Raw genomic sequence first — 25260 nt, 5'->3', positions numbered from 1 at the left:
AAAATGTTTAGAGAGAGAAAAACCTGTCTCTAGGATTCACTTACTATTCATTTGTTTGAGCCCAGAGTAGGTATCAGGCCCTGTGCTCAGGCCATGGGGAACATAAGGGCAAAATCCCCATCTTAATTTTCCTGGAGACAGGTGTGCCAGCGGTGGGGGGCAGTGAAGGTGAGGGTCCACGGAGAGGCCGGACTGACGGCCTCAGATCTTGCCTCAGATGTCATCGAGGATCCTACACACACAACTAGCAACTTCCCCTCCCGAGCCTTGTCTGTTGTACTTGCCACACTGTGCTCTCGTTAATATGGAGCTCCCCATTTGACTGTGAGCTCCCCGAGGTCGGGCGCTGTCCTTCAGTCATGGTGCATTCTGAATCCCTTAAGCTCTGGACAGTACCGAGTTTCCCATATACACATCTGGCTGTTAATTCTACTTTGGGGCGCCTGGGTGGCTCAGTCATTAAACATCGGCCTTCGGCTCAGGTCATGATCCCAAGGTCCTAGGATGGAGCCCCATGCTGCACTCCCTGCTCAGGGGAAAGCCTGCTTCTCCCTCTCCCTCTCCTCCCTGCTTGTGTTCCCTCTCTGTCAAATAAATAAATAAAATCTTTTAAAAAATTAATTCTACCTTTTCAGAGATGGAGGTGAAGCTGAGCCTGGAAGAGCAGGTTAGCTCGGCCAGATGGGAAAGATAACTTAGGAGGACGGGCAGATAGATAGGACTGGGGAGAACTGTCTTAGTAGAGATGGGGAGGGGATGATAGGAGATTAAAGCATGGTTAAGGTCGGACTGAATTCTTGGTGTCTGCAGAGGAGAGAAATATGGCGGCTGGTGGTCTTCCAACACAAAGACGGTGTCCGCTCTAGAAGCAAAATGGGGAGACGCTGAGAGTCATTTGCAGATTGATTTCCCCAGTGTCTTCTCCTGGGTATCTGTGGAGGCAATTAAGGACCCCCCCCCAATACTCTTTTTTGAGCCTTATCCTCCCACAAATACCGGGATCCCAGCTAGTCAGGAGAGACATTTCCAATTTTTCCCTCAGATCAAAATCATGACATCTTGGCTTCCAGAACTATCAAGGAGAAACTGTAATTCCAATCTGGCAAACCAGTTCCATTTTTAAACAAAATCGATAGACCAAGGACCATAATGCTTAACTTGAACTGAGCAGGAGTGTGGCTCCCTTCCTGGCCTTTGGACTGAGAATGACCCATAGAAAGTCAAATTGCCTCAAGACAAAAAACAATACACCCAGTTTGAGATCTAGAAGAAAGGTAAGGCTTAATAACATGGAGGCTAGTCAGATCAGCATTGAGGTGCAGTTTATAATCCTTCTGAAACAACAAAGGCTTCCTGAATTGAAACAATTCCGAACCCCCCTCAGCTGCAGAGAGGAAGGAAGGGGAGGAATGCAGAAAAGTCCTACCACATACACAGGCTCAACCAGTCTCACCAGAGCCTTACTGCTCCAGACCCTGCCAACCAGGCCAAATTACCGACTACAGACTCAAAATTTAAGTAAGGTTTTGTCATTTATATGTGTTGCCGGAAAGGAGAAGACGGATCACCAGCCAGTAGCTGGGCGATCATTCCTTAACACAATGAAACTGCAGGCCTCTTTCTCCACAAGTGCCCTCTTCACAGAGTGAAGGACCTGTGGTCAGCCAGAGAAGAGGGGCCTCGGGATACTCAGGAAAGGGAAGAGGAGACTTCAGGATACTTAGCGGAAGAGGGGAAGAGGGGAAGATGGGCGTGGCGGTCCTAGATCAACACACCTCACAAAGGCCATCTGCGAGGGGTCCTAGTGTTTATCCACTAAAATACGTTAGGGACCTGTCAATCTGTGGAGGCCTTCTCTCCAAGGGTAGGGCTGTCTTCCGAAGGAGGGGCTGATTTCTTGCCACCAGGCTATTCTCTCGCAGGCCAGCTGGCAGTCCTAAGGGTTTGCCCTTAGGAAGGGAACTGAGGGGATGGAAAGGAAAGCTGGACGTGAAGAGATTTCCAAGGAATGAGCATGTGGAGCCAAGGATGCCCTGCTTCTTATGACACAGAGAGAATAAAACCTATTTGTAAAAAACGTCCTTCTGTTCGGGGCACCTGGATGGCTCAGTGGGTTAAAGCCTCTGCCTTTGGCTCAGGTCGTGATCCCAGAGTCCTGGGATCGAGCCCCACATCGGGATCTCTGCTCTGTGGGGAGCCTGCTTCCTCCTCTCTCTCTGCCTGCCTCTCTGCCTACCTGTGATCTCTGTCAAATAAATAAATAAAATCTTAAAAAAAAAAAAAAAGAATGTCCTTATGTTCTCACTTCCAAATTTATCCGCTGCCCTGCGTGTACCTAGCATACTGCCTTCCCTGCCAAAAGCCAAAAAGCCATCCCCCCACGGGGTCCCCAGATCCCCCACCGACTGCTGTAATTGTCTCCCCTCTCCTCTGCATCACCAACATTTCTTGACCACTTACATGATTCCTATCCCAGATTAAAAAAAACAAAACCAAAAACTTCTCCACATTCCTCTCCACCACCAGTCCACTTCTTCCTCACCCTCAGTCTCCCGAATTCATTCCTAGCAGGTTTTCACCTTTACCATCTGCTGACAGCAACCTTGTCAAGGTCACCACTGACCACATGGTCACATCCAGGAGTTGTTTCTCAGTCATCCTGCTGCTTGGCCTCCCCACAGGGTTTGCCAAAGTTGGACCTCGCCCTCCCTCTTGAAACATTTGCTTCACTGGACTTCTGAGAACTCATTTTCTTACTTTCAAGCTGCTTCTTCATTCTCCTTTCCTGGTTCCTCCTCCTCTCCCAGACCTGTAAATAAGCGAGCCACAGGACTCAGTAATCAGACTAATATTCTTTCCTATCTACCCTCTCTTCCTCAATGCATCCATGGCCAGAACTGTAAATACCATTTACCTGCCCTTGTCCATTTGTCCCATAGCTTTAATACCATCTGTTACCTTCTAAAATTGTATTTTCAGGGCGCCTGGGTGGCTCAGTGGGTTAAAGCCTCTGCCTTCGGCTCAGGTCATGATCCCAGGGTCCTGGGATCGAGCCCCGCATTGGGCTGTCTGCTCCGCGGAGAGCCTGCTTCCTCCTCTCTTTCTCTCTGCCTGCCTCTCTGCCTACTTGAGATCTCCGTCTGTCAAATAAATAAATAAAATCTTAAAAAAAATAAAATAAAATAAAATTGTATTTTCATCCCCATCTTCTTCCCTAAACCCTACAAATATGCAGCTTCCTACTTGACATCTCCACTTGACTCTAAAAGGCATCAAAAACTTAACACACTCTAAATCAAACATCTAATATCCCCTCTACCAAACTGCTCCTCTCCAACTTCCCCCAGTTTCTCCAGTTTCAGTAAAGGCAGCCTTTGTTCTCACACTGACCAGTCCAAAACCCTGAAATCTATTCTCAACTCCCCTCTTCCTCACATCCCACATCCAATCCACTGGCAAACTCGTTTGATTTGTGTCTTCAAAATACATCTAGAATTTGACTACTTCCCACCACCTCCACCATTGCCCTGCTCCGAGTTACCAGTAATTCTCACCTGGATTCTTGTAGTAGTCTCTTACCAAATTCTGCAGGAAAGTCCAGTAAAAGGACGAGAAGTGACCAGTGGAGTTGGCAATGTGGTTAACCTTGACAAGATTGCTTTCACTGGAGTGGCAGTCTTGAAAGGAAGCCTGATAGAACGGATTCCACTCTGCAGTGTAAATCTACATGCTCCTCGTTGATCCTGTGATAACTCACCAAGAAAATTTCCCTGTCAGAGCCTTTGCAAACTCTTCCTTCTGCCTGGACATCGTCCCTCCAGAGAGTCGAACCGGGAGTACCTGCTCTTTCTCCTGAATTCAGATTTGTTAAAATGCCAGCTTCTCAGAGAGTTTTCTAATCAGCCTATTTAAAATATCACCCACTGGGGCGCCTGGATGGCTCGGTGGGTTAAGCCTCTGCCTTCCACTCAGGTCATGATCTCAGAGTGCTGGGATCGATCCCCCTATGGAGCCCCGCATCCAGCCTGAATGGGGCTCTCTGCTCAGCGGGGAGCCTGTTTCTCCCTCTCCGCCTACTTGTGATCTGTCAAATAAATAAAATCTTTAAAAAGAAAATAAAATACCACCTACCACTCTCTATTTCCTTTTTTCTTTATTTTCTTTATAGCATTTGTCACTATCTGAGTATTTCGGTCTCCCTCCTACCCCTCCCCCCAAAACACACACACTAGAATGTAAGTTCTATGAGGGCAGGGGCTTTGTTTTGTTCACCACTGTACACCCAACCTCGCAAGCATCTCTGGAACGAATAAATAAATGACCTTCGTCTCAAACTCACAGAGTTACTACCAAGAACGTGCAAACATATGCAACTTTAAGACCTCGTAACAGGACCCTCTGGAATCCAGGAATGTTGGGCGTGCACCTTCGTTAATATCTCTCCTAGCCGTCCCCCTCTTAGAAGACATACGGTAGCATTTCCGCCCTCGCTCAACTCTCGCTCAAATCTCGGAAAAGGAGGGGCGAGGGGTTTGTGTCATCATCCTGCGCCCGCCTGCCCCGCGACGTGCCGGCTGCTGGCGCAGCCCTCCGCTCGCCCGGCCTCCCCCTCCCTGGTTCCGCGCTCTGGTTCCGCCATGGAATCCAACAAGGATGAAGCCGAGCGCTGTATTAGCATCGCCCTCAAGGCCATCCAGAGCAACCAGCCCGACCGGGCACTCCGCTTCCTGGACAAGGCTCAGCGGCTGTACCCGACGCCGCGAGTTCGCGGTGAGTGTGAAGTGCCGGAAAGGCAGAGGGGACATTGGAACTGATGGGGGGAATACGGGAACGGACCGAAGGGAGCAGTTGGAGGAGGGGGAGGGGTAGCGAGGCGCGGCTACGCCTGCGCACTGAGACGCGCGGTGGCCGCTGGGAGGTGTAGTCTTTCGCTCCCACGCCTCTCCGGGACGCTGGACACCTGATGACAGGGACGGCCGCGACTTCAACTTTTTGGGCGCTTGTGGAACCCTCTAAAATTTGGAGTTACCGAAAATGAGAGGCGCTGGCGAGCGAGAGGAAGGGAACTTACCTGGAAGCGAAAGCGAACTACTTTTCCCAAGGGGCCATTCGGCGGCCCAGGGCCGGTTGCCGGCCTGGGAAGTATTATAGTTTAGGAAAATAAACATAACTCCTCTGAAGGAGAGAATGGGTTCTGGGGAGGGAAAGGGGACTTCTGACCTTCCCACGGCCTGGAAAGGCGTCTTCATATCTTCACTCTCTGGCATGTCTCTGGGCGAGGAGCAGGGAACACCCTCTCGAAACTAGAACCTGCCTTTTTCGCTCGCTCCACACCACCGCCCTGCACCCGCCGCCCTGAAGCCTGGCCCCTCACTCCTTCTTGGAACCTCTTCACCCGCCTGTGAGATTCGGGGCTTGTTGAAGACGCTGGCTCCGGGCACCCCACCCACCCCCGCCCACAAGAACCCAGCAGTGGCCCCCGTGTGGACAGCACAAGGCTGCTAAGTGTCCCCGAGCTGAGACTTCGAAACCCGGGAGGGATTCGTGAGGTTGTCTCAACTACTCAGCATTTCACTCTAGCCAGGAACCATCTTTTTCTTTAATCTAAGACTTAAGAAGTTTTTCTTTCTTTTTTTTTTTTTTTAAAGATTTTATTTATTTATTTGACAGAGAGAGATCACAAGTAGGCAGAGAGGCAGGCAGAGAGAGAGAGGAGGAAGCAGGCTCCCCACTGAGCAGAGAGCCTGATGCGGGACTCGATCCCAGGACCCTGAGATCATGACCTGAGCCGAAGGCAGCGGCTTAACCCACTGAGCCACCCAGGCGCCCCAAGAAGTTTTTCTTAACACAAGCTGGAAGGGAGAAAGATAATCCAGGGGCACCAGGATGGCTCAGTGGGTTAAGCGTCGGTCTTTGGCTCGGTCATGATTTCAGCGTCTTGCAATTGATCAGGCTTGAAGCTCCCTACTCCCTCTGCTCCCCCTCCCCTGCTCCTGCGCTCTCTCTCAAGTAAATAAATAAAATCTTAAAAAAAAAAAAAAGTCCATTAAAGATACTGGGGTGCCCGGGTGGCTCAGTGGGTTAAAGCCGCTGCCTTCGGCTCAGGTCATGGTCTCAGGGTCCTGGGATCCAGTCCCGCATCGGGCTCTCTGCTCAGCAGGGAGCCTGCTTCTCTCTCTCTCTCTCTCTCTCTCTCTCTGCCTGCCTCTCCATCTACTTGTGATCTCTCTCTGTCAAATAAATAAATAAAATCTTTAAAAAATAAAAAAGATACAGAGATCATACCAGCAGTTATGACACTGGTGTGTAACAGGTACTCCGAATCAGAAGATCTAAGTTCTTGTCCTGAGTGCTACCATGCGATCTTTCTGAGCTTGGGTTTTCTTAGCCAGGAAATTAGAGGGTTGGTGCAGATAATGTGAGTAACAATAATACCATAGGGCTTCTCTGATTAGAAAGCTCTTTTGAGGGATGCCTGGCTGGACCAGTCCGCAGAGCACGCAGCTCTTGATCTCGGGGTTGTTAACTGCAAGCCCCATGTTGGATGTAGAGATGACTTAAAAAAATAAGTAAATAAATCTTAAAAAAAAAAAAAAGAAAGAAAGAAAGAAAGCTTTTTCAAATACATTTTCTCACTTGAGCCTGCCCTATCAGGGAGGCAGAGTTTCAAAGATCATTATCTTTGTTCTATAGATGAGGAAGTATCTCAGAGGCAAGGGACTTGCCCAAGAATACACAGCTAGAAATTGGAAAGTTCTGTGACTCTATAAATGTTTAATAGAGGAACAAAATGAGAGAGCAGTCAGCCTCCTAACCTTCTTTGCCCACATTTGGAATTGAAAAAGGTGAACACCGTCAGAAGAGGCCACCTGGAACACTTGGATTTTCCTCCTTCCTGACTACAGGTTGATCTTTGGCCTCTTTGCCTTCTTTTGGAGAGGGTTTCAGTCTGTATTTGCCAGGACTCCTGAGGTAACCTGCCCAAGGAGCTTCCCTGTGAAATAAATCACACTCTGTAAGAGGGGAGCCTGGGGGTTTGGCAGCTGGAGGCCCACCAGTCTCAGAATCCATTTGATCCTGATGCTTCTGGGGACTCAGGAGCAGGTAGCCAAGGAAGGATGGTAACAACATAGCCTTTAGGGCTCTTCTTGTCAGCAGCCTCCTGGACCAGTTTGGGGGCTTAGACTGGTGTTCTTCCCCGGGCTCAAGAAACGGAATTTGCTGAGGCAGAAAAGTCACCTGCATGATTGTCATATTCCTGCTATTGTGGAGAGACTATGCCTCATGCCTCTCTGTAAACTTGACCTTGCACCCCCTGTAGCCCTGTACTGAACTGACAAGGACCTGGGGTTAATGTAGGCCTGGGATGGAGAAATCTTGGTTGAAAAAAATATTAGGTAGTTGTTTACACTTGCTCTTTGAGGTTTGAGCTCATTCCAGGTGCTTATTCAATGCTGCAGACTTTGTTTTATTTGCAAGGTGCTCTGCTTGGGGCTAAGTGCATATATGGCAGGATTGGTAAGACATGATCCTTCACCTCAAGGAGCCTGTCATTTAGCGAAGGAGACAAAGTTACAGAAAAAATAATACTGTGGTTAAAGAAAATTTTGGCACAGTGTTAGATACCGAGGCTTGAAGGATAGACATGAAAGATCCAGTCCCTGCGCTCCGTGGGTCTGTGAGCTGGCGTGGAGGGCTGGGGATGGAGTGCTGAGCTCTGAACTACCAGCAGTCTCGTGAGAGACTTAAAAATAACGGCAGCACACAGGTGACGGAAAATAATGGTAGATCACAGTGAGGGAAAGCTTCAGGGAGGAAGACAGAGGCAGCATTTGAACTGCACTTTGGAGGAAGGGAGCAGACTTGGAGAAGGACATACTGGGGAAAAGACACGGAGGCTGGGAGCTGTGAGGTTTGGGGGAGAGGGTTGGGTGGAGCAAGATTTGGCAGCTGTGGAGGTGGTAATTTGAGTATAAAGAGGATTACGGCTGGAAAGTAGGATGGGGCCAGATTGTGGAATTCCTTTCCTGCCAGACCAGGATATTCACTTTGTTCTGTAGCTGATGAAGAGACCGTTGAAGATTTTGAAAGCAGGACTAAGACAAGGGTACCGTTCTTAAAAGAGAACAGCATGAAAGGGAAGAGAAACTGGAGTCGGAAACCATTTGGGAGCCCATTGATTGCAGTGAGTAGGTCAGGAGTTCCGAGTGCCTGAGAAAAGGCAGTCCAGGTGAGGATAAGGTCCTTGGGGAGGAGGCACCATGCCTTGTGTGAGGAGGTATGCTGAGGAGAGGTGGGGGCACAGAATCCAAGCCCGTGTGCCCGGGGAGAACGCAGGGCTGAGGATGGTGGGTGGGAAGAGACGGGCAGAGTGCAAGGTGCCAGTGGCTGTTGCAAAGGAGCAGTCAGCTTGGAGCTCGGGAGAGAGAGCTAGGTTCCAGCTGAAAGTCTGGTCGTGCCCATTTGGCGGTGCTCACTGGAGTCCCACCTGGCCGGGGTCACCGTGGGAAGGGGTAGAATGCACACAGCAGTTTGCTGCAGACGCCGCCCTGGGCCACATTTGTCCTTCGCCAACAGACAGAGACTGGGGAAGCCACAGTGAGATGGAACAACAGGAAGAGGCGATCTCGGGAGAGGGAGTAGCCAGGTGGCCACGGAGTGGTGTTGGGCAGGTGGGGAGCAGCACCGTCAGGCCTCGTGGGAAAAGGGCAAGTTGGGAATTAGAGGGGAAGGATCAAGAGCACGGGTAGACGATGGGTCTAGGAGAGGTGGAAGGACAGACAGCAGGGGGAGAGGTTACGGTGAAAGGAGACTCCACAGCCTTGAAGGGCCAAGGGACCTCACAGTGAAAAGGCCGTGAGGGGATTTCAAACTCGTGCTGTCAGAGGTGGGACCAATGGTGGGACGCTTGTACTGTGGAGTAGTAGCCGGCCCTAAGCGGGGAAGTCACAGGGAAGGGCTAGTGGGGCCGGTCTGTCCCTTTCTGGGAGTTTCTGTCTAGCAGCTGGCAGCACACTGGGCATGGCCTTTGCCTGAGGCTTAGCAGCAATGGTGGAAAGTACCGGGTTTTTCAGGGCGCCAATGGGAACATCCTCGGTTTCCCCAGCATCCACAGAGAGGGGTATGCCAGGCGATGCTGCAGCTCGGGCTGCTTGAGGGTCCTGGGGGAGTCAGGACGGCCACGGTGAAAAGGCCAGCCTCTGGGGGACAGCTTTTGCTTTCAGGGTGTCAGCATGAGAGACGGTTTGGGGCTGGTGAGGTCCAGGGTGGGGCTGTCCGTGCAGGGTCCTCAGCCCTTCCGTTCATCGAACCATATTCACGCCTCAGAGCAGCCCCGGGAGGGCAGAGAGGGCGCCCTCCCTGACAGATTCCATAATGTGGCTGCTTAGCAGAGGAGCCGCACTGTCCGGCTCTGCCCCCAGGCTGTTGCCCTATACCGGCCTCTCTCTCCCAGCTCGCTGTGAGCCCTGCAGGCACCTGGACAGAGCCTAGAAATGAAACGGACAGTAACAGAGAACACTGAACACTGGCTGAGTGTTGTGCTAAGTCCTTTATATGCACTTGCTCAGCTCCTTTTCTAGCTCCCTTGAGGGAGATACAGTTTGACATGAAGAAGCTAAATTGACTTGTCTGAGATGACCTTGCTAGCGAGCAGCCAAGCCAGCTCTGAACCCAGGCAGCTTCACCCTACAGTCTGGCTTTGAGGAGGGGCCATCGCTGGTGGCTTTGGCCATAGAAATGCTCTCAGCCCTGCCTCAACTGCCACCTCTCCTGCTGCGGTTCTTATTTCTTTCACCAAGTTCCTGTCTTTTTAATAATATATGTATATTTTTAAAGATTTTATTTATTTGTCGGGGGGGTGCACAAGCAGGGGGAGCGGCAGGCAGAGGGAGAAGCAGGCTCCCCGCTGAGCAGGGGGCCAGATGTAGGACTTGATCTCAGGACCGTCGGATCATTACCCAAATCAGAGGCAGACGCTTAGCCAACTGAGCCACCCAGGCGTCCGTACCAAGTTCCTGTCTTTTTAGATGTCTGGCTGCTTTACTGCAAGGGCAGGGGCAGGATCTAAACACAGCCTTGTCTGTCTAACTCCAGAGTCACGGTAGGCTGTTCTGTGTCATACTGTTTCGTGACATTTGCGAGGCAGTCACATCCCACAGCTCTGGCAGAGGCAGTGTCCAGGCCAGAAGAGAGACCTATTTGCCAGCAACCAGAAATCTTGATTTGCCAACCCACGCAGGAGACTTCTGTGTGTCCCCAAGCACATCCATTCCCCTTTGGGCTCCCTTTCCACAATGTAAGGATATTAGAGTGGCTGACTCCATGTAACTCCCCTGAAAAGTTTCTAGAATCTTCCCTGAAAAATACTAGAGCGAGTCCATCCCATCTCCTGACTGATGTTCCAATGTATCTGTGGCAGTTGAACGGTTGGTTATGTTGTCCTTGGAGTACATTAGCTCAGCCTGGACCCCCTAGGCTTCCAGAGAAATGGAAATAAACAAGTTCTTTAAATGCCCTCCACACCCCGCAAGCCAGCTCCCCGCCACTGTCCCATCTTCATCAACATCTCTTCATCTTTTGTTCTCTTCTTTTGCTGTTCCTCACTGCCTGGATGGAACTGGCATCTGGGACAGCCTGAAATCTCACGGTTCCAGCTGGGTCCCAAGCCTGCTGAGTGCTGACACTGCTTTCCTAAGCCCTGGAGCTCCCCAGCCCCACCTGCTCGGTTCCCCTCCCCAGCCAGCCAGTTCATCAGCTGGTGTCATAATATCAGCAGCCACTTATTTTGAACTTTCACTCTGTCAGTTTCTGTGCCAGGTGCTTACACATTGTCTCATTTCCTCATCACACATCCCATTACCTGTGTATCCCTTGGGAAACTGAGGTTCAGACAGATTTTAGATTTTTTATCGGCCAGGGCCATACTGCTAGGATGTGAGATTTGAGATTTGAATCCTAGTCTTTCTGAATTTAACTTCTCTTCTCTATTTGGAATGACTGTGCTGGAAGGGGTTCCCCATGCCGAAAGCCAGACTCAGGCAGTCTGGGACAGCATAGTTAAGAACAGGGTTCTGGGAGCTGGGTATCCAGGGTTTAAGTGCTGCCTGCCCAGCTTGTGCAGCCAGGGGCCAATGCATCAGACACACAGCTCTTTTTTATAATGAGGATGGTGGTAGTGAGACAAACCTCTAAGGCCGTTGTCAAGATTAAATGAACTAGTATACGCAGAGCACTGTGTCCAGGCCAGCCTCACACACAGCAAGCAGTCGGTATGAGTACTCCTCCCAGTGCGCACTCCTGGGCTTTACTGCAGGAGTCCTCCACCTCCCTCATGCAGGGCAGGCTCGACTGTCAGCTCCTTTCCCAGTGAGATCACCTAAGACAGCAGAGGCTCAGAACACAGTGGCCCCCTTGAGCCCTGCTGCTGACCCCTCATGTGAGGCCCGGGGATGTTGCTTTAGAGGGTGTCTGACACCCAGCACAGCGCATTGAGTCCAGCCAGGGGCACTGCTGTCCCTCCTCAGCATGGTGTCCTGGGTCCCTACAGTGGCCCAGGTGCCTCGCTTCCCAGGGCACTGCACTCTGGGCATGACTGAGGTTTCCAGAACTGGTTCTGTGCCTGGAATAAATGGGCACAGGGAGCTCCTACCAGAGATTTGGGCTCTTCCTGCTTGAGAAGCAGGAACCACGGAGCTGGGTTTTAGTAACTGGGACCCTGAGGGTGACGGCTGATGTCCTACTTAGACTCTGAACATAGAAGTAGGGTGTTTGGGGCGCCTGGGTGGTTCAGTGGGTTAAGCCACTGCCTTCGGCTCAGGTCGTGATCTCAGGGTCCTGGGATTGAGTCCCGCGTCGGGCTTTCTGCTCAGCAGGGAGCCTGTTTCCTCCTCTCTCTCTCTCTGCCTGCCTCTCTGCCTACTTGTGATCTCTCTCTGTCAAATAAATAAATAAAATCTTTAAAAAAAAAAAAAAAAAGAAGAAGAAGTAGGGTGTTTGACATGGCCAGCCACTTGAAAAATGTAAAGAATAGCAAGTAGCAGAGGTGATCTTTATCCCAAGTCTCCTACCATCTCTGGCCATCTGAGGCAAACTCATTGCCTCCATCCCCTTCACAGCTAAGTAATAGCCTCCAGTTGCCTTTCCCACCAATCCCAGCTGAAACAGATGGTCCTGCTGACTGGGGTCCCCACTAAGGTGGGCATCACACTTTGTCCATCTCAACAGAGTCTGTTAAACACACTACTTTGGGAGGTGCCTGCATGGCTCAGTCATTAAGCATCTGCCTTCGGCTCTGGTCGTGAACCCAGGGTCCTGGGGATCGAGCCCCACATCAGGCTCCCTGCTCAGTGGGGAGTCTGTTTCTCCCTCCCTCTCCCTCTACCCCTCCCCCAGCCTCATGTGCTCTCTCTCAAATAAATAAATCTTTTTTTTTTTTTTAAAGATTTTATTTATTAATTTGACAGAGAGAAATCACAAGTAGACGGAGAGGCAGGCAGAGAGAGAGAGAGGGGGGAAGCAGGCTCTCTGCTGAGCAGAGAGCCCGATGTGGGACTCGATCCCAGGACTCTGAGATCATGACCTGAGCCGAAGGCAGCGGCTTAACCCACTGAGCCACCCAGGTGCCCCTAAATAAATCTTTTAATAAATAAATAAATAAATACACAAACACACACACTAATTTGGGATTTTTAAAACCTGAAGCATTTATGGTATGTTGTTTTTTTTTTTTTTTGCAGAGTTTTAAATTAACCCATACCCAGGAGCACCTGCAGTCTCGGTCATTTTACAACCCTTGATCTCGGGGTTATGAGTTCGAGCTCCATACTGGGTGTAGAGATTACTTAAAAATAAAATCTTAAAAAAGATTTTAAATAACCCATACCCTGACAACTCTTGAGCTCTGTGGATCCTGCGAAAGCAGGCAGCTAGCCTACTAGTGCCCACTGCCTCCCCACCCCCCATGCCCAAGTCAGGGATGGAGCTAGTGGCTCTCCCGGAAGAAGCAGCAGGTGGGATGCGGGATGGGGTGGGGTCCTGGTCTTCTCAAGACCAGGCCACACCTCAGTTGTGGCACATGGCCTTGCTGGAACGGGAGCCCTGAATGCTTTGCTTGCCTCACACAGCCCTGATCGAGTCCCTCAACCAGAAACCGCAGTCTGCCGGTGACCATCCCCAGCCCACAGACACAACCCACAGGAAACCAGGTGGGGCCGATGCCCCCTCGGCCAACGGAGAAGCTGGAGGAGGAGAGAGCACCAAAGGCTACACAGCAGAGCAAGTAGCAGCAGTGAAAAGGTAGAGGGGCCGGAGCCTGGTGCTGCTGGGAAGTTTCTAGCTCGAGAAAGCTTCCTGCAGTGTGTCCCCCACCTCACATCTGCCTGTGGTCCGGGTGGACCCTGGGGGGTCCTGAGGATGGATGAGGTCCAGCTGGGCGGGCTCACTGGGCCCCGGGAATGTGGACTGTCCTGTCCCCTCCTGCCAAGACAGCCCACAGCAGGGGCTAGAAATGCTGCGTCTGCCGCCGGCTTCCTCTGCTGCAGGCCAGGCAAGCCTCAGCCTTTTCACACAGCTCTGGTTATCAGAGATGGGGCTTGGGCTCCCCTTCCAGCTTCTGCCCCACCCCCAACAAAGACCCTTTCAGGCCAGAGCCTATATGACCCAAAATGGAGACAGGAGACAGCCTTGAGCAGGCCCCGCACAGATACTGACAGGCCTTTTTGAGGTGGCCTCCAGTGAGAGTGCCTCTTAGCAAAAGGAAATGGTTCCTGGTCTGAAACATAGCAGCTGCCCCCTCTGAAATCCGAAATGTATTCTGGTGTTTCCCCTGGGCCCTACCTGGCTCCCCATCCAAGGTGGAGCTCACTGAGGCTCCCTTGTCCCCAAGGTTTGACAGCTGACCTAGAGGAGCTATCAGCCGAGCCCTGCTGGTCCCCCTGAGCTGAACACTGCCCGTGCCTCGCCCCCCTCACCTCACGGCCCTGGGCCCGCTCTACCCCTTCCCCCAGGGTCAAGCAGTGTAAAGATTACTATGAGATCCTGGGGGTGAGCAGAGGGGCCTCCGATGAGGACCTGAAGAAGGCCTACCGCAAGCTGGCCCTCAAGTTCCACCCAGACAAGAACCACGCACCGGGTGCCACTGAAGCTTTCAAAGGTAGGCCAGCCTTGGTTTCCGGCTATTTGGTGGTTCTTATCTCCTGCCCTTGCCCTTGAGAAGGAATAAGAGGTCAGGACAACTTTTCCAGGAAGTGGCCTTCGACCTGAGTCTCCTGGGCTCAGGAGCTGCTTCCTGGAAAGAAAGTCCTAGCAGCCACCTCTAGCCTACTGAGTCTGTCGGAGCTGAGAGAGCACCAGTCCTGACTCTCCTTCCTCCACGTTCCCCGGGAGTGACAGGAGGGGAGCTGAGGCAAGAGGGGACCAGCGGCTTCACGGTCACACAGCAATGGAGGGTCAGAAGCAGGCCTCCTGACTCACCCGTGTGCATGTTCCCGTCTTGGGATCTTGGTAACAGTTTCCCTGTGCTGAGGGGCAGAGTAGCCTCAGGTCAGTGTCCCGGTGGCCTCAGCAGCAGCAGCCGCCACCAGCCCCGCACTACACACATACTCACATGTAACACACTCTTCCATGAGGTGGTGACCACAGCCAAGAAGAGGGCCTGTGGTGGAGCGGGTGACAGAAGGTTCCCCTGAGACCTGGTGTGCTGCTTCTTGGGCCCACCCTGGTTACTCCATTCCAGGCTGCTTCGGGTTGGGCCTGCTTGGTTGGGGTAGTCTGCAGGCAGCATCCCCGTCAGCCAGCCCCAGGGGCAGAAGGTGAGTAGAATTAGGTAGGCAAGGTAGCCATGGTTAAGGTTGGGCCAGCCCAGACTTCTGCCTGCTGCCTGCATGACAGACACAGAGGCCGGAGCCAGCCCTGGGGCCTTGTGGGAACGAGAGGAGAGAAGGAGCAAGAGACTAAGGACGACCTGGAGCTGGGTCGCTTGAGGCACAGGTTTCCTACCTGGGGGAGATCTCATGGGGAGGCCTTGGGGCCCAGCCAAGGAACAGCAGCTGGGACCTAGACCCCAGACAGGAGAGGGCTCTGCAGGCCACACTACCAACAGTAGAAAAGTTTTGACTAGAACCTCGTGATCTGGCCCTTGCCAGCAGTTGCTATAGGAGTAAGATAAGGCCCATAAAGGGCCCCGGAGCATAGAAGAGGCTGGGCCATCATCTTGAGGTGGAGAGCGGGGGCCTGAGTGTTAGTGTTAATTCTCCACCCGGCGCAGACGGCCTCGATCCATTTCGAGGTACTCCTGCCTGCCCCCCTCCCCTCACGTGCCCAGCAGCCCAACTTCTGCCGACCTGGAGGACTCCCACTTCCTAAAATACCAGTTGAGTACCTAAAGGAAGGGAGCTCTTGGCTGCGGTGGTAGCCTTCCCTGCATGCCCCAGGTCTTCAGGCCTGACTTACACCTCCTTTCTAGCCATTGGCACAGCATATGCGGTACTTAGTAACCCAGAGAAAAGGAAGCAGTATGACCAGTTCGGTGACGACAAGAGCCAGGCAGCCCGACACGGCCATGGGCATGGGGACTTCCACCGTGGCTTTGAGGCTGACATCTCCCCCGAGGACCTCTTCAACATGTTCTTTGGTGGTGGCTTCCCATCTAGTAAGTACCTCGGCCTTCCCGAAGCCAGGCCTCCCTGGGGGTGATGGTGGGAGACTGGATGCCAGCTGCTCCCTTCCCCAGCAGCCCCACCCCCTGACTCGGTCCCTCTGACCTCCAGGTAATGTCCACGTCTACAGCAACGGCCGCATGCGCTATACCTACCAGCAAAGGCAGGACCGCAGGGAGAACCAGGGTGACGTGAGTGAGAAAGGCACCGGGGAGAGCAGGGGAGGGCACCAGGCCCCACCGCGGGTGCAGGGCCTAAAGGGGAAGTGACATTCCCAGATGTTCTGGGAGGGCAGTGCCCCCACGCATTCTCAGCCAAGGAGTCATCTTGGGCCCCCCCCTTGCCATTCTGCCGAGCGACACCAGAGGGAGCCACACTCCACAGTGCTGCCCAGAAGGAGTGGGGGTTTGGTGGCCAGTTGGGGAATGTCATGCAGAAACTTCTCCACCTACAGACAGGTTTGAGTGTGAAAGGCTTTTGTGCAGTCCATTTGTTCATAAGGCCACAGTGACATCTTCCAAGCAACGGGAAGTGAAACATGACGAGAGAAGTGTGAGGGATGACAAAGGTTGTTGACTCTTCTTGCTTCCTTCTAGCACTCATAAAAGATGGACACAAAAACTATAACCAGACAGTGCTTCAAAAGCATTTTGAATGCCACAGGTTAAAGAACAGCTAGCTGACCAACATTAAGATACTGTGGATAATTCCAGAGCGTTTAAAATTATGGCAGACGGTGACGGTCCCTCTGTTAGGTCAGTGTGGCCTTGTGTTTTTAGTTATTCGTGTTTTAAAACTGTGTGTGTGTTTCGAACATACAGAAGAATTTTTAAAATCACAAATTATCACACAGTAAACAAATCTGTTTTTATCTACAATTTTTTAATTGGCAGTTTTTGAACTGGTATACAGTGAAGGCCTCCCTCCGGCCCTGCCTACCAGTCTGCTGGAGGCGACCGCTCTTGCTTATGTTTTTGGTAATCTCTGACGAGCAAGCACATGTAGGTGCCCTCTTCCTCTCCATAACTCCAGTTGCCATTTTGTTTTCATCTGGGGGAGCTGGCAGGTGGAGCAGCTTCGTCTTTCGGGGGCCTGTGGAGGGGGAGGGGGAGAAAGTAGTGTCATGACCTGTTTGCGTGGCAGCTGCCTCCTGCTGCCAGGGCTCCTTTGCGCCTAGAAAGCCAGTGGTGGTTGTGGCTGATGCCACGTTCCCATGGACGACGTCTAGCTTGAGTGACCGCTGACTCTTCCTTCCAGGGCGGGCTGGGGGTGTTTGTTCAACTGATGCCTATCCTCATCCTGATCCTCGTGTCAGCTCTCAGCCAGCTCATGGTCTCCAGCCCCCCATACAGCCTGAGCCCAAGGCCGTGAGTACTTGCAGCCAGGGACGGGGCTGGGATGGTGGGCGGACAGGGACCTGGCATTCTCAGCCGCCATCAGGGGCCTGCCTTCCCGTCCTGTGGGTCCTTGATCACAATGCAGAAATCTGGCTTATGGTCAAGAAAACACACTTTATCTGTGGAGCTTAGGTTCTTGATCTTTTAGGATCATGGTCCGCTAAGAAAATGTCATGAAAATTGCAGATCTTCTCCCTCAGACAGTGCACGTGCACACAGCATTGTGCATGATTTCACAGGCTTCATGCTCCCCCCCATCTGCTGACATAAGAACCTCTGCTCTTAAGTTCTGGTTGGGAGCCTTGGGGCCATGGAAGGAATAGGGGCCCTAGAATCAAACAGAGCAAAAGAGGCTTTGAATCCCAGCTACTCTACTAACTAAACAGCTGTGTGACACTGGACGACGGTCTGAGCTTTGTTTCCCTCATCTGTGCAATGGGGATAACATCTATCTGCTTGTGAAAATTAAATGAGTAATATACGTAAGATGCTGGGCTCGGGGCGCCTGCTGCAGGCTCATTCTGTGGAGTGTGCAGCTCTTGATCTCGGGCTCTCAAGTTCGAGCCTCATGTTGAGTATAGAGATTACTTTAAAATAAATGGGCAGAATGTTTGTTTAAAAATGCCACACTTGCCAGAGATGTTCAACAGTGTTTGTTAAATGAATATATGGTGAACTAGGGCAAGTTATTTGGCCTCTTAAGGTATCAGCTCCCCTCATTTATTTCCAGCAGCTGGCCCCGTGTCAGATACATCCATTGTTACAGAGTGGGTGCTCAGCTTCTACTGGTGGAATCCCTCTGCTCCCAGAGGGGCCTTGCCCTATCTGGGAGCCTGGAGGCCTTCCTCTTGGCCAGCAGGGGGCAGAGTAGGGCCACTGGACCAACACAGGTGGCCCAGGCTCTGTGTGGCCTGTTGCCAGCCAGCCCTTTGCTCTGCTGCTGGAGAGGCAAGAGAGGGCAGGTGTAGGGGCTGTGCTGCCCCCAGCACTGACTTCTGTCTGTGGCGTGTCAAGGCTCTTCCCACAGCCTGCAGAGCCTGTGGGTAGAGCTGGAAGGTGAGATGAGAACTGCAAGGCCACGGCTCCTTGGAGTCCTTCTGTCATGTTGTTCCTAAGCCTCTTAACTCCAGACTGGGATCCCCAGGTAGGCAGGCAGGCCGGCCCTGGGCAACAATCGCCTTAGGGGAGGAATGCGGAGATGGAGGCACGGGGAGCCTGACTCATACCCCTAATCAGAGGCCGAGGCCTGCCTCCCCTCCTGCGCCAACCAAAGTCTCTCATAAAGGGGCTTCTCCCCACAGGCCCCGGTCTGCAGTGTGGTAAGCAGACAGCCTGAGGAAGGGCTGGCCAGAGCCTGGACCACTTGCATGGTGGGGGACACCCTGCCATTCCTTCAGACCCTCATTTTGGGTGTTATGCGAGTCCCGCTCTGGTCAGGAAGGAAGCAGGTCCTCCCATGGCCTGTGCTGTATGTCCATTTGGGGAGCCATGTCATCCTTTAGAACTGTCCTGGGCCGGGGGCCTATGCCCACTCTGTGCCTGATGTATTTCTGGCCAGGTCGGTGGGCCACGTCCACAGGCGAGTCACTGACCACCTGAATGTCGTCTACTACGTGGCAGACACCTTCTCTAAGGAGTACACAGGCTCCAGCCTCAAAACAGTTGAACGGAACGTGGAAGACGATTATATCGCCAACCTCCGAAACAACTGCTGGAAGGAGAAGCAGCAGAGTGAGTGTGTGGGGGTCGTGGGGACAGAGCTTGAGAGCAGGGAAGAGAGGCCTGCCCACCAGGGATTTGTGGACCCAGCACCTGGAACGGCCTTGTACCAGCCCCTCCCAGTCAGGAGCAGGACCCCAGCCCTGTTTCGTGGGACCAGGAGCTGGGGGCCACCTGGAGATTTCCTCCAGGTTCCTGTAAATCACAGCCATCAGCCTCCGTTTGGCTGCCAGAGGTAAGGATGTCAAGACAGACCGGAGCACATGTCCTAGCTGCTGAGTGATGGGGCCTCCAGCTCTGTCTGTGGGACCCAAGGGTGGTCAGACCAGGGTAACAGCTTCTTTCCCTCTCACAAGTTGGGACCAAAGTCCAGGGTCATTCCTAAAGGGAGGCCAGCTCTGCCCCAGCTCCAGGGCCTGTAACAGCCTTTCTCCTGCCCCCCAAAGGCTAGGCAGGTGCTCTGGTAGCCTTTGGGAGGACCCAGGTACATTCTAACTCTGTCCTCTTGCTTTGCAGAGGAAGGCTTGCTATACCGGGCCCGCTACTTCGGTGACACAGATATGTACCACAAAGCACAGAGGATGAGCACGCCGAGCTGTAACCGACTGTCAGAGGTGCAGGCCTCCCTGCATGGATAGTCCTGGGCCAGCCGCGCCACCGAGGTCCAAGTATGAGCCAGGGCTTCCTCTGCCCTGCAATTCCTGGCAGCTCTGGCCCTGGTCTTGAGGCGGAGGCAGGTGGGAGGGAGTGGGGGAGGGGGGATGGCCTGTTGATGACAACTCCTCGTCCCCAGCCTGACCTCCCGCCTGCAGTGTTGGGGTAGCTCTAGTGTGTGCTCAAAAAGCAAGGTCTGTTTCAGGCCTCTAGTACTACCGGGAATGTGGGCAGCCCAAGAGCCAGGCAGAAGGGGGAGCTCAGGACCATTGCTGAGGGCCATGAGTGCTTCCCTGTCTCATCCAGCCCCCCAAGTCACTGTGGCCCTTTCCCAAGTACAGCAGACTATTGTCTGTGCTCTGCTATTTAGACCTCCAAGTATCACTGGTCCCAAGATAGGCCCCCCCAACGCCCCCGCCTCCCAACACACACACACATACACTCACCACCTGACATCACGAAGAAACACGTGAGCATGGTGAGCCAAGATCCCATCCTCTTCCTCTGCCCTTCCTGACAGGAAGAGATGGAACAGGGTAGATGGGCAGCCTCACAGTGGGTCTGGGAGGGAGCCAGCAGGCTGGGAGCAGGAGAGACCACTCGCCCTCTGGTGGAATCACAGGCAGTCTTTCAGGTGCTAGTACAGCCCGCTGCCTGGAAGCCCCAGGCATTCCGGCTGCGCAGGCATCTCACTTACAGTCTAAGGAAGAGAACAGAGGTCATGAGTTGAGGGTGGAATGCCGAGCCTTTAGTACTGAAGGTGGGTGGGGAGGGTATGCCATGTCACTGGTAGCAGGCTCCCGCCTCCTGTACCCCTGCATGTGGGTAAGTGAGCTCTGTTCCCAGCAGTTGCCGGCGGGGACAGATGGGACCAAGCCCAAAGGAGTGTAGGCAGAGCCAAGAAAGGTTCTTCTCTGTGTTGGTACCTGCCTATCCGTCCTCTGCCTGTGTCCCCCTCGGCAGCGGTCCAGCTCCAGACGCTGTGCTTAGAGGCCATCTGCTAACGCCTCCGGGAGTAACAGTGCAGGAGGGAGACAGGTTGGGGCTGAGGTGGGCAGGCCAGCAGCCAGGAGGTTGGCTTGTTTGCGGAGGCTCCAGGCCACGTGATCACCAAGCTAACTGCTACCACTCTCCTCCGCAGACCATGAAATCCCTGGAGAATTTTTGGTGACATGCCTGAGCCAAGGTGATGGACTGTATATTTAAGGAAAGACATAAAAAGAAAAAAAAATTAAAATGGAATTGGAGGCCGAACACCACACAGCTGCCCTCTCTCTCACCCAGTAAATGCTGAAAGCTCTTAGGACAGGAAAACCTGCCACTGGGCTGCTTCCCTTCCTCCCAGGGCTGGCAGAGGCTCAGGCTCTACTTCGGCTCTCTCCTAGGATACGGAAACCATGGCAACGAAAGTAGAATGTAAAACTTGGAGCAAAGGGCTGGGGGAGGGGGTGCCCAACTGCCTTCCTCCCCCTCTGGGAGCCACCACCAGTCACCTCTCCATGGAAGCCAGTCAGAGGCATTGGCCAAGGATAGGAGGAGGAAGAGCGAGAACTCTCCATAGAATGTAATTTTCAGAGCATGTATATGTACATATATATATATATCTATTTATATGTAAATAGCATATATAAAGATATATATATATACAGTCTACTTTTTAAACTATGCAGGGATTTGGTTATTTAGCTGATTTCCTCCCTGTTTTAGAAAATGAGGCCTGTGTGGGGAAGGTCACTTGGTCCTTCAAAGGCTAGACATTGGCCAGAGCTGACAGCCTGAAGGAAAATCCCCTCAACCCCAGCCTGCTGTTGATGGCAGCGGTAATCATGATAGTGTAAGTCTAGAGAACTCAGAGGGTGCCAGGGTCGTGATGAAGCTGGAGGGGAACAGGCTTTGAGGGGAGGAAGTGCCCCTAGGGCCAGGTACCCTGTCAGGATCCAGTCATGATAGAGGCTCCCGGCTGCCTGCGGGTGTGGTACCACCCACCACAAGCTTTGGTCAGCTCAGGTGGGCTCTTGGGCCTGGAGCCCAGGAGCCTTCTGCCACAGAGAGCAGGGTTAGAGAGGGGGACCAAGTTCTGCCTGGCCACCACCCCCACCTCGGTCCCAAAGTGGGTTTTGCCTTATAGATGCCACAGGGCACAGCTCCGTGTTGTTGCCACTGGTTTCCCAAGTCAGGCACCAAGGACTCCAGATGGTTCTTCCTCCAAGAATCAGCCAGGCGGTGCCCAAGACCCTGGGGCAGCAGCCACCTCCTGAAGAAAGTCCAGGCCTGTGGGCACCTCTGTCTCCGCCATCCATGGACGTGCTGCCACCCAGCCTTCTGTTGCACTTTGGACAAAGGCTACATCCGAACCTGAAGGGTTTCCTTCTACTCACCTTGAAGTGAGGATTTTTCTCACAACAGCAGTTGCTACCAAGGGAAGGGAGGGAAGTTTTATTTATTCCCACAGTTTATACTGAGCCTTTTGGAATTACTGTTTTTCCCAAATTTTCCTCTGGCAGTGGGTGTGTCCTGGAGTCTGCCATGGTCCAAAGCCTTACTTCCCTAAGCTGCCAGCCAGGAGGCCATAACCACCCTCCCAGAATTCCTCTTGGCTCTTTTTTTTTTCTTTCTTTTTTTTTTTTTTTCTTAAGTAACCCCCAACGAATAAGATTCTTGCTGGGAAAGGAAGCTTGGTAAAGAAGTATCAGATTGGATTTTTGAACGAGATCCCACCCTGTGATGCAACAGCCACCCCAGCCCAAGAGACACTAAGAACTGGACATGGGCAGGAGCGCCCCACCCTTGGTGGCCCCGGTGCTCTGCTGCCACCTCCCCTACCATCTGGTCTTGGTAGCCGTCCCCAGGTGGGCTGACCCATGTGCAATAAGAACATAGATCCTAAAGGATCCCCTGAGAAGCTGTATTTCTTGAATTAGAATTCTAAAATTGTACATCTATAAATATATGTTTATTATGTGATTGGCCTTGGTGGGTCTGCATTGAGTAGGGGAGCTGAGGTGGGACACAGCCCACAGCCCAGGCCGGACCACCAGCAGTCCTGGGTGACCAGCCCAAATGTCCTCACCCTTTGCTCCAGCTGACAGCCACTTCAGTCACAAGTGTTCTTCCAAGGCTGACTCCAGGCAAAGGGGAAAGGGCTCAGGCCAGGATTCTGGGGTCCCTGGCAACCTCTGCTTCCCCCAGTTCCTGCTCCCTCTCTGTCCCTCCTGTGAGCGAAACATTGAGAATCTTCCCTCCTCCCCAGTTGGGAGCTAGAGCCCATTCTGGATCCAGAGCAGGGGGAAAGTTCAAGTTTCTTTCCATCTCTGCCTGCCTCTTTTAGACACACTTCCCACGGCCCGCCCTCCTCCTCCAGAAGGTCGGAGAAGTCAAAAATGTGGCTGCCCGAGGAGAGCTTTCTGTGAATGGAGCCACCGATCTGCCCGGGCCTCCCAGAGACAGAACCCCGTGGCCCTGACTGGCGGCCTGAGGCCCCTCCCGCTGCCTCTCCAGCCAAAGACGGCCAGGCTGCCTGGTGGTGCCACTGCAGCCAGGGAGCTCATTGGCTGTCCCTGCCCAGGGTCACTGCCGCTGGCTCTGCCTGGTCTGCGAGCTGCCACTTGTTAGCGGCAGTTGGCAGAGGCATCGCCAGCCACCCCCTTTCACTCCTCCCATCCCCCTACCCTCGGCAGGCCAGAGGGGGCGGGCCAGACTCTAGCCGACTGTTGGCAACAAAAAAAGCCTCTGACAAGTGTCCCCACTCACTGTCAGGTGGCAAAAAAACAAGCCACTGGTTTATCCAAGCTCCTGGGACTTGCCCACTTATCTCCTCATCCCAGGCTGCCCTCAGCTTTCCAGAAGGGACCTGTTCCCTGGGGCAAGGAGCACGCGCCCTGGCCCACTGAAATCTCCTTGCCCCGAGTTCCCTGGGCAAAGTCACCCGGCTGCCCGGGGCAGACACCCAGACGGCGGTGCCAGGACTCCGGTAAATAGACTGTTGACACAGTGTCACTACTGGAGCAACTCAGGATCCTTACCAGATGTCACACCCAGAACAGGAAACTGAAGCCTGGGGAAAGGCAAGGTGATGCCTAAGGGTCCCCATGAAATTTGCATGTCCTCGGGGTCTATGTAGCAAAGCAATCATTCTGCAAACATTTGCTGAACTTGGATTCACTGTGCTCAAGAAGATTAACCCCACTTGTGTCAAGGTAAATGGTGGGAGGCCTGTCCAGAAGGGTGGAAAAGGGAAAACGGTACTTAATCTGAGGGGTTCGGGCTGGGGTCAGGTTTCCCAGAGGGGCAGGGGCACCTTCTCCCACAATTACAGATGTGTCTGCCCCATTGTGACCACAGCTTCCCTCCGTTGACGACATCCCCAGGAGACCACATAATAGACCAGTTAGTTGTTGGTTTTCAGTGTGGACCCCACAGCTGCATCCATGTCCTAGCTGGGTGGCCCGGGGCAGGTCATTTAACCTCCCTCTGTCTCCGTTTCCTCACCTTCAAAACGAGAGTCATAAAACCACCTACCTCACTGGGTTACAGTATGGAGTAAAAGCATTCTCACATGTACAGCCCTTAAATGCCGTCTGGGACACGAGAAGCTCTAAGTGCTGTTACATGTCCTCAGTTGCCAAAGATTAATATGGCAGCTCAAGCCCCATTCCAGGCCCTGAACCCACAAAAGTGGCAACCAGGCAGGGGTTTGACCGAACCCAGAGGGTGGGGGACAGTGATGGAAACAAAGCTGGGAGTGCGGCAGGTGTGAGCAGCTCGACCAGGGGAGTCTGGGTAAAGGAACTGGCACCTGTGACAGGGCAGGAAGTCCCACTGGGCTGGGGGTGGAGTGGGTGCTCCAAGCACCCTTCCCTGACATGCAATCATGAGCCAAGTCCTGGAGCTGGGGAGGCATGGAGGCGACCACATTCGAGGGTGCTGGGTCCTACCCTCGGGGAGGTTGGCAGGCACACCTGAACCCTCTAAGGCTAGCCATGAGGGAGGCAGGTGGTGGGAACAAAGCTGGAGGCCTAGGTCGTGTGCGCACGGTCACCCCGTCACCCAGCCTCTCGTGGAGGCCTGTTTCCCCAGCAACAAGGCCAGGGCCTCCTGTCGCTTGTATCGCTCCACAGCTGTTTGGCTGGAAATAAAGGTCCAGGGCCCAGACACAACAAAGGGTATGAGAAAGGCAGCATACTCTATAGGACCCCCATGACCGAGCAGCACCCCCTCCAGAGCCCAAGAGTTGGGGCTTTGGTTGGGATGAGAGTGGGGTCCTGACTGCCACATGGTGTCCTTCCTTACCCCAGCTTCCCCTGCCATGGTTTGTTTCTGGGAAGGCAGGGATGCCCTCTGGCTGGGCTTGCCCTTGGGGACAGGAAGGGGGTACAGTTCTCCCCTGGGGAACTTGCCCCTGGGAGGGGCAAGGGGTCAGGCTCAGGACCTTCAGGGAGTCTGGTCAGCAGCCCCACTCCTTTAACAGGACTCCTGCCATTTTTCTGACAGACACAGTGAGGGAGCCCAGGAGACAGATGTCTGAGCAGCACAGGAGGGCGCCAGTGGGCTCTTCTTACAGATGGAAACATGGAGGCCCGTTGGAGGGAGGCTGTTTTCGGCTTCCTGGTTCATGCCCATGGCCCTCCCGCTCTGACCCAGCTGCCCGCTGGAGCCTCCTCCAAGCACCTTTCCCTGACATGCTGCCCCAGTTCCTTCTGCCAGCGGCCTTCCCATTGCTCCGCCACCCCACTCCTCTGGGAGGCCTGCCATGTTCCCACAGCCTTGGCCCAGCCCCGCCCTCTCACCCCGTCAGTCCAGAGGTGTTTGTGCAGTTCTTGGATGAAGGCTCTGCA

General features: G+C 53.3%; 1 protein-coding gene and 1 long non-coding RNA gene across 4 annotated transcripts; one reads left to right on the top strand and one right to left on the bottom strand.

The window, feature by feature from the left end:
- Positions 1-4530: 4530 nt before the first annotated feature.
- Positions 4531-22390, top strand: DNAJB12 (DnaJ heat shock protein family (Hsp40) member B12). 3 transcript variants are annotated; one of them, XM_004769483.3, is made up of 9 exons: positions 4531-4770; positions 13125-13296; positions 14007-14152; positions 15464-15649; positions 15768-15847; positions 16914-17023; positions 18612-18784; positions 19289-19386; positions 20568-22390. In XM_004769483.3, the coding sequence occupies exons 1-9, from the start codon at positions 4638-4640 to the stop codon at positions 20595-20597; spliced, it is 1128 nt and encodes a 375-aa protein (XP_004769540.1). In that variant the 5' UTR covers positions 4531-4637; the 3' UTR covers positions 20598-22390. The 3 variants fall into 3 exon arrangements, with proteins under 3 accessions (XP_004769540.1, XP_004769541.1, XP_044939404.1); XM_004769484.3 differs by having other exon boundaries at positions 4532-4770; positions 19289-19440; XM_045083469.1 differs by having other exon boundaries at positions 4537-4770; positions 19289-19434.
- Positions 16520-20568, bottom strand: LOC106003496. The gene is made up of 3 exons (XR_001176018.2): positions 20353-20568; positions 19873-20126; positions 16520-16748 (listed from the first exon to the last, which is right to left on the bottom strand). It is a non-coding gene; the product is annotated as an uncharacterized LOC106003496 (long non-coding RNA).
- Positions 22391-25260: the final 2870 nt, after the last annotated feature.

Source organism: Mustela putorius, unplaced genomic scaffold (genome assembly GCF_011764305.1).
Source record: "Mustela putorius furo isolate JIRA1106 unplaced genomic scaffold, ASM1176430v1.1 tig00000698_pilon_pilon_pilon, whole genome shotgun sequence".
NCBI classification, from domain to species: Eukaryota; Metazoa; Chordata; class Mammalia; order Carnivora; family Mustelidae; genus Mustela; species Mustela putorius.
The sequence above is the reverse complement of the archived record's forward strand: the minus strand, read 5'-3'. Positions and strand labels throughout refer to the sequence as shown.

What these genes read in the sequence shown, in the direction of transcription:
- DNAJB12 (XM_004769483.3), top strand. Translation starts at nt 4,638, where the DNA reads ATGGAATCCAACAAGGATGAAGCCGAGCGCTGTATTAGCATCGCCCTC. An exon ending in CCCGACGCCGCGAGTTCGCG is followed by an intron (nt 4,771 to 13,124) that starts GTGAGTGTGAAG and finishes TGCCTCACACAG; the next exon opens with CCCTGATCGAGTCCCTCAAC. An exon ending in CTGGAAGGAGAAGCAGCAGA is followed by an intron (nt 18,785 to 19,288) that starts GTGAGTGTGTGG and finishes CTTGCTTTGCAG; the next exon opens with AGGAAGGCTTGCTATACCGG.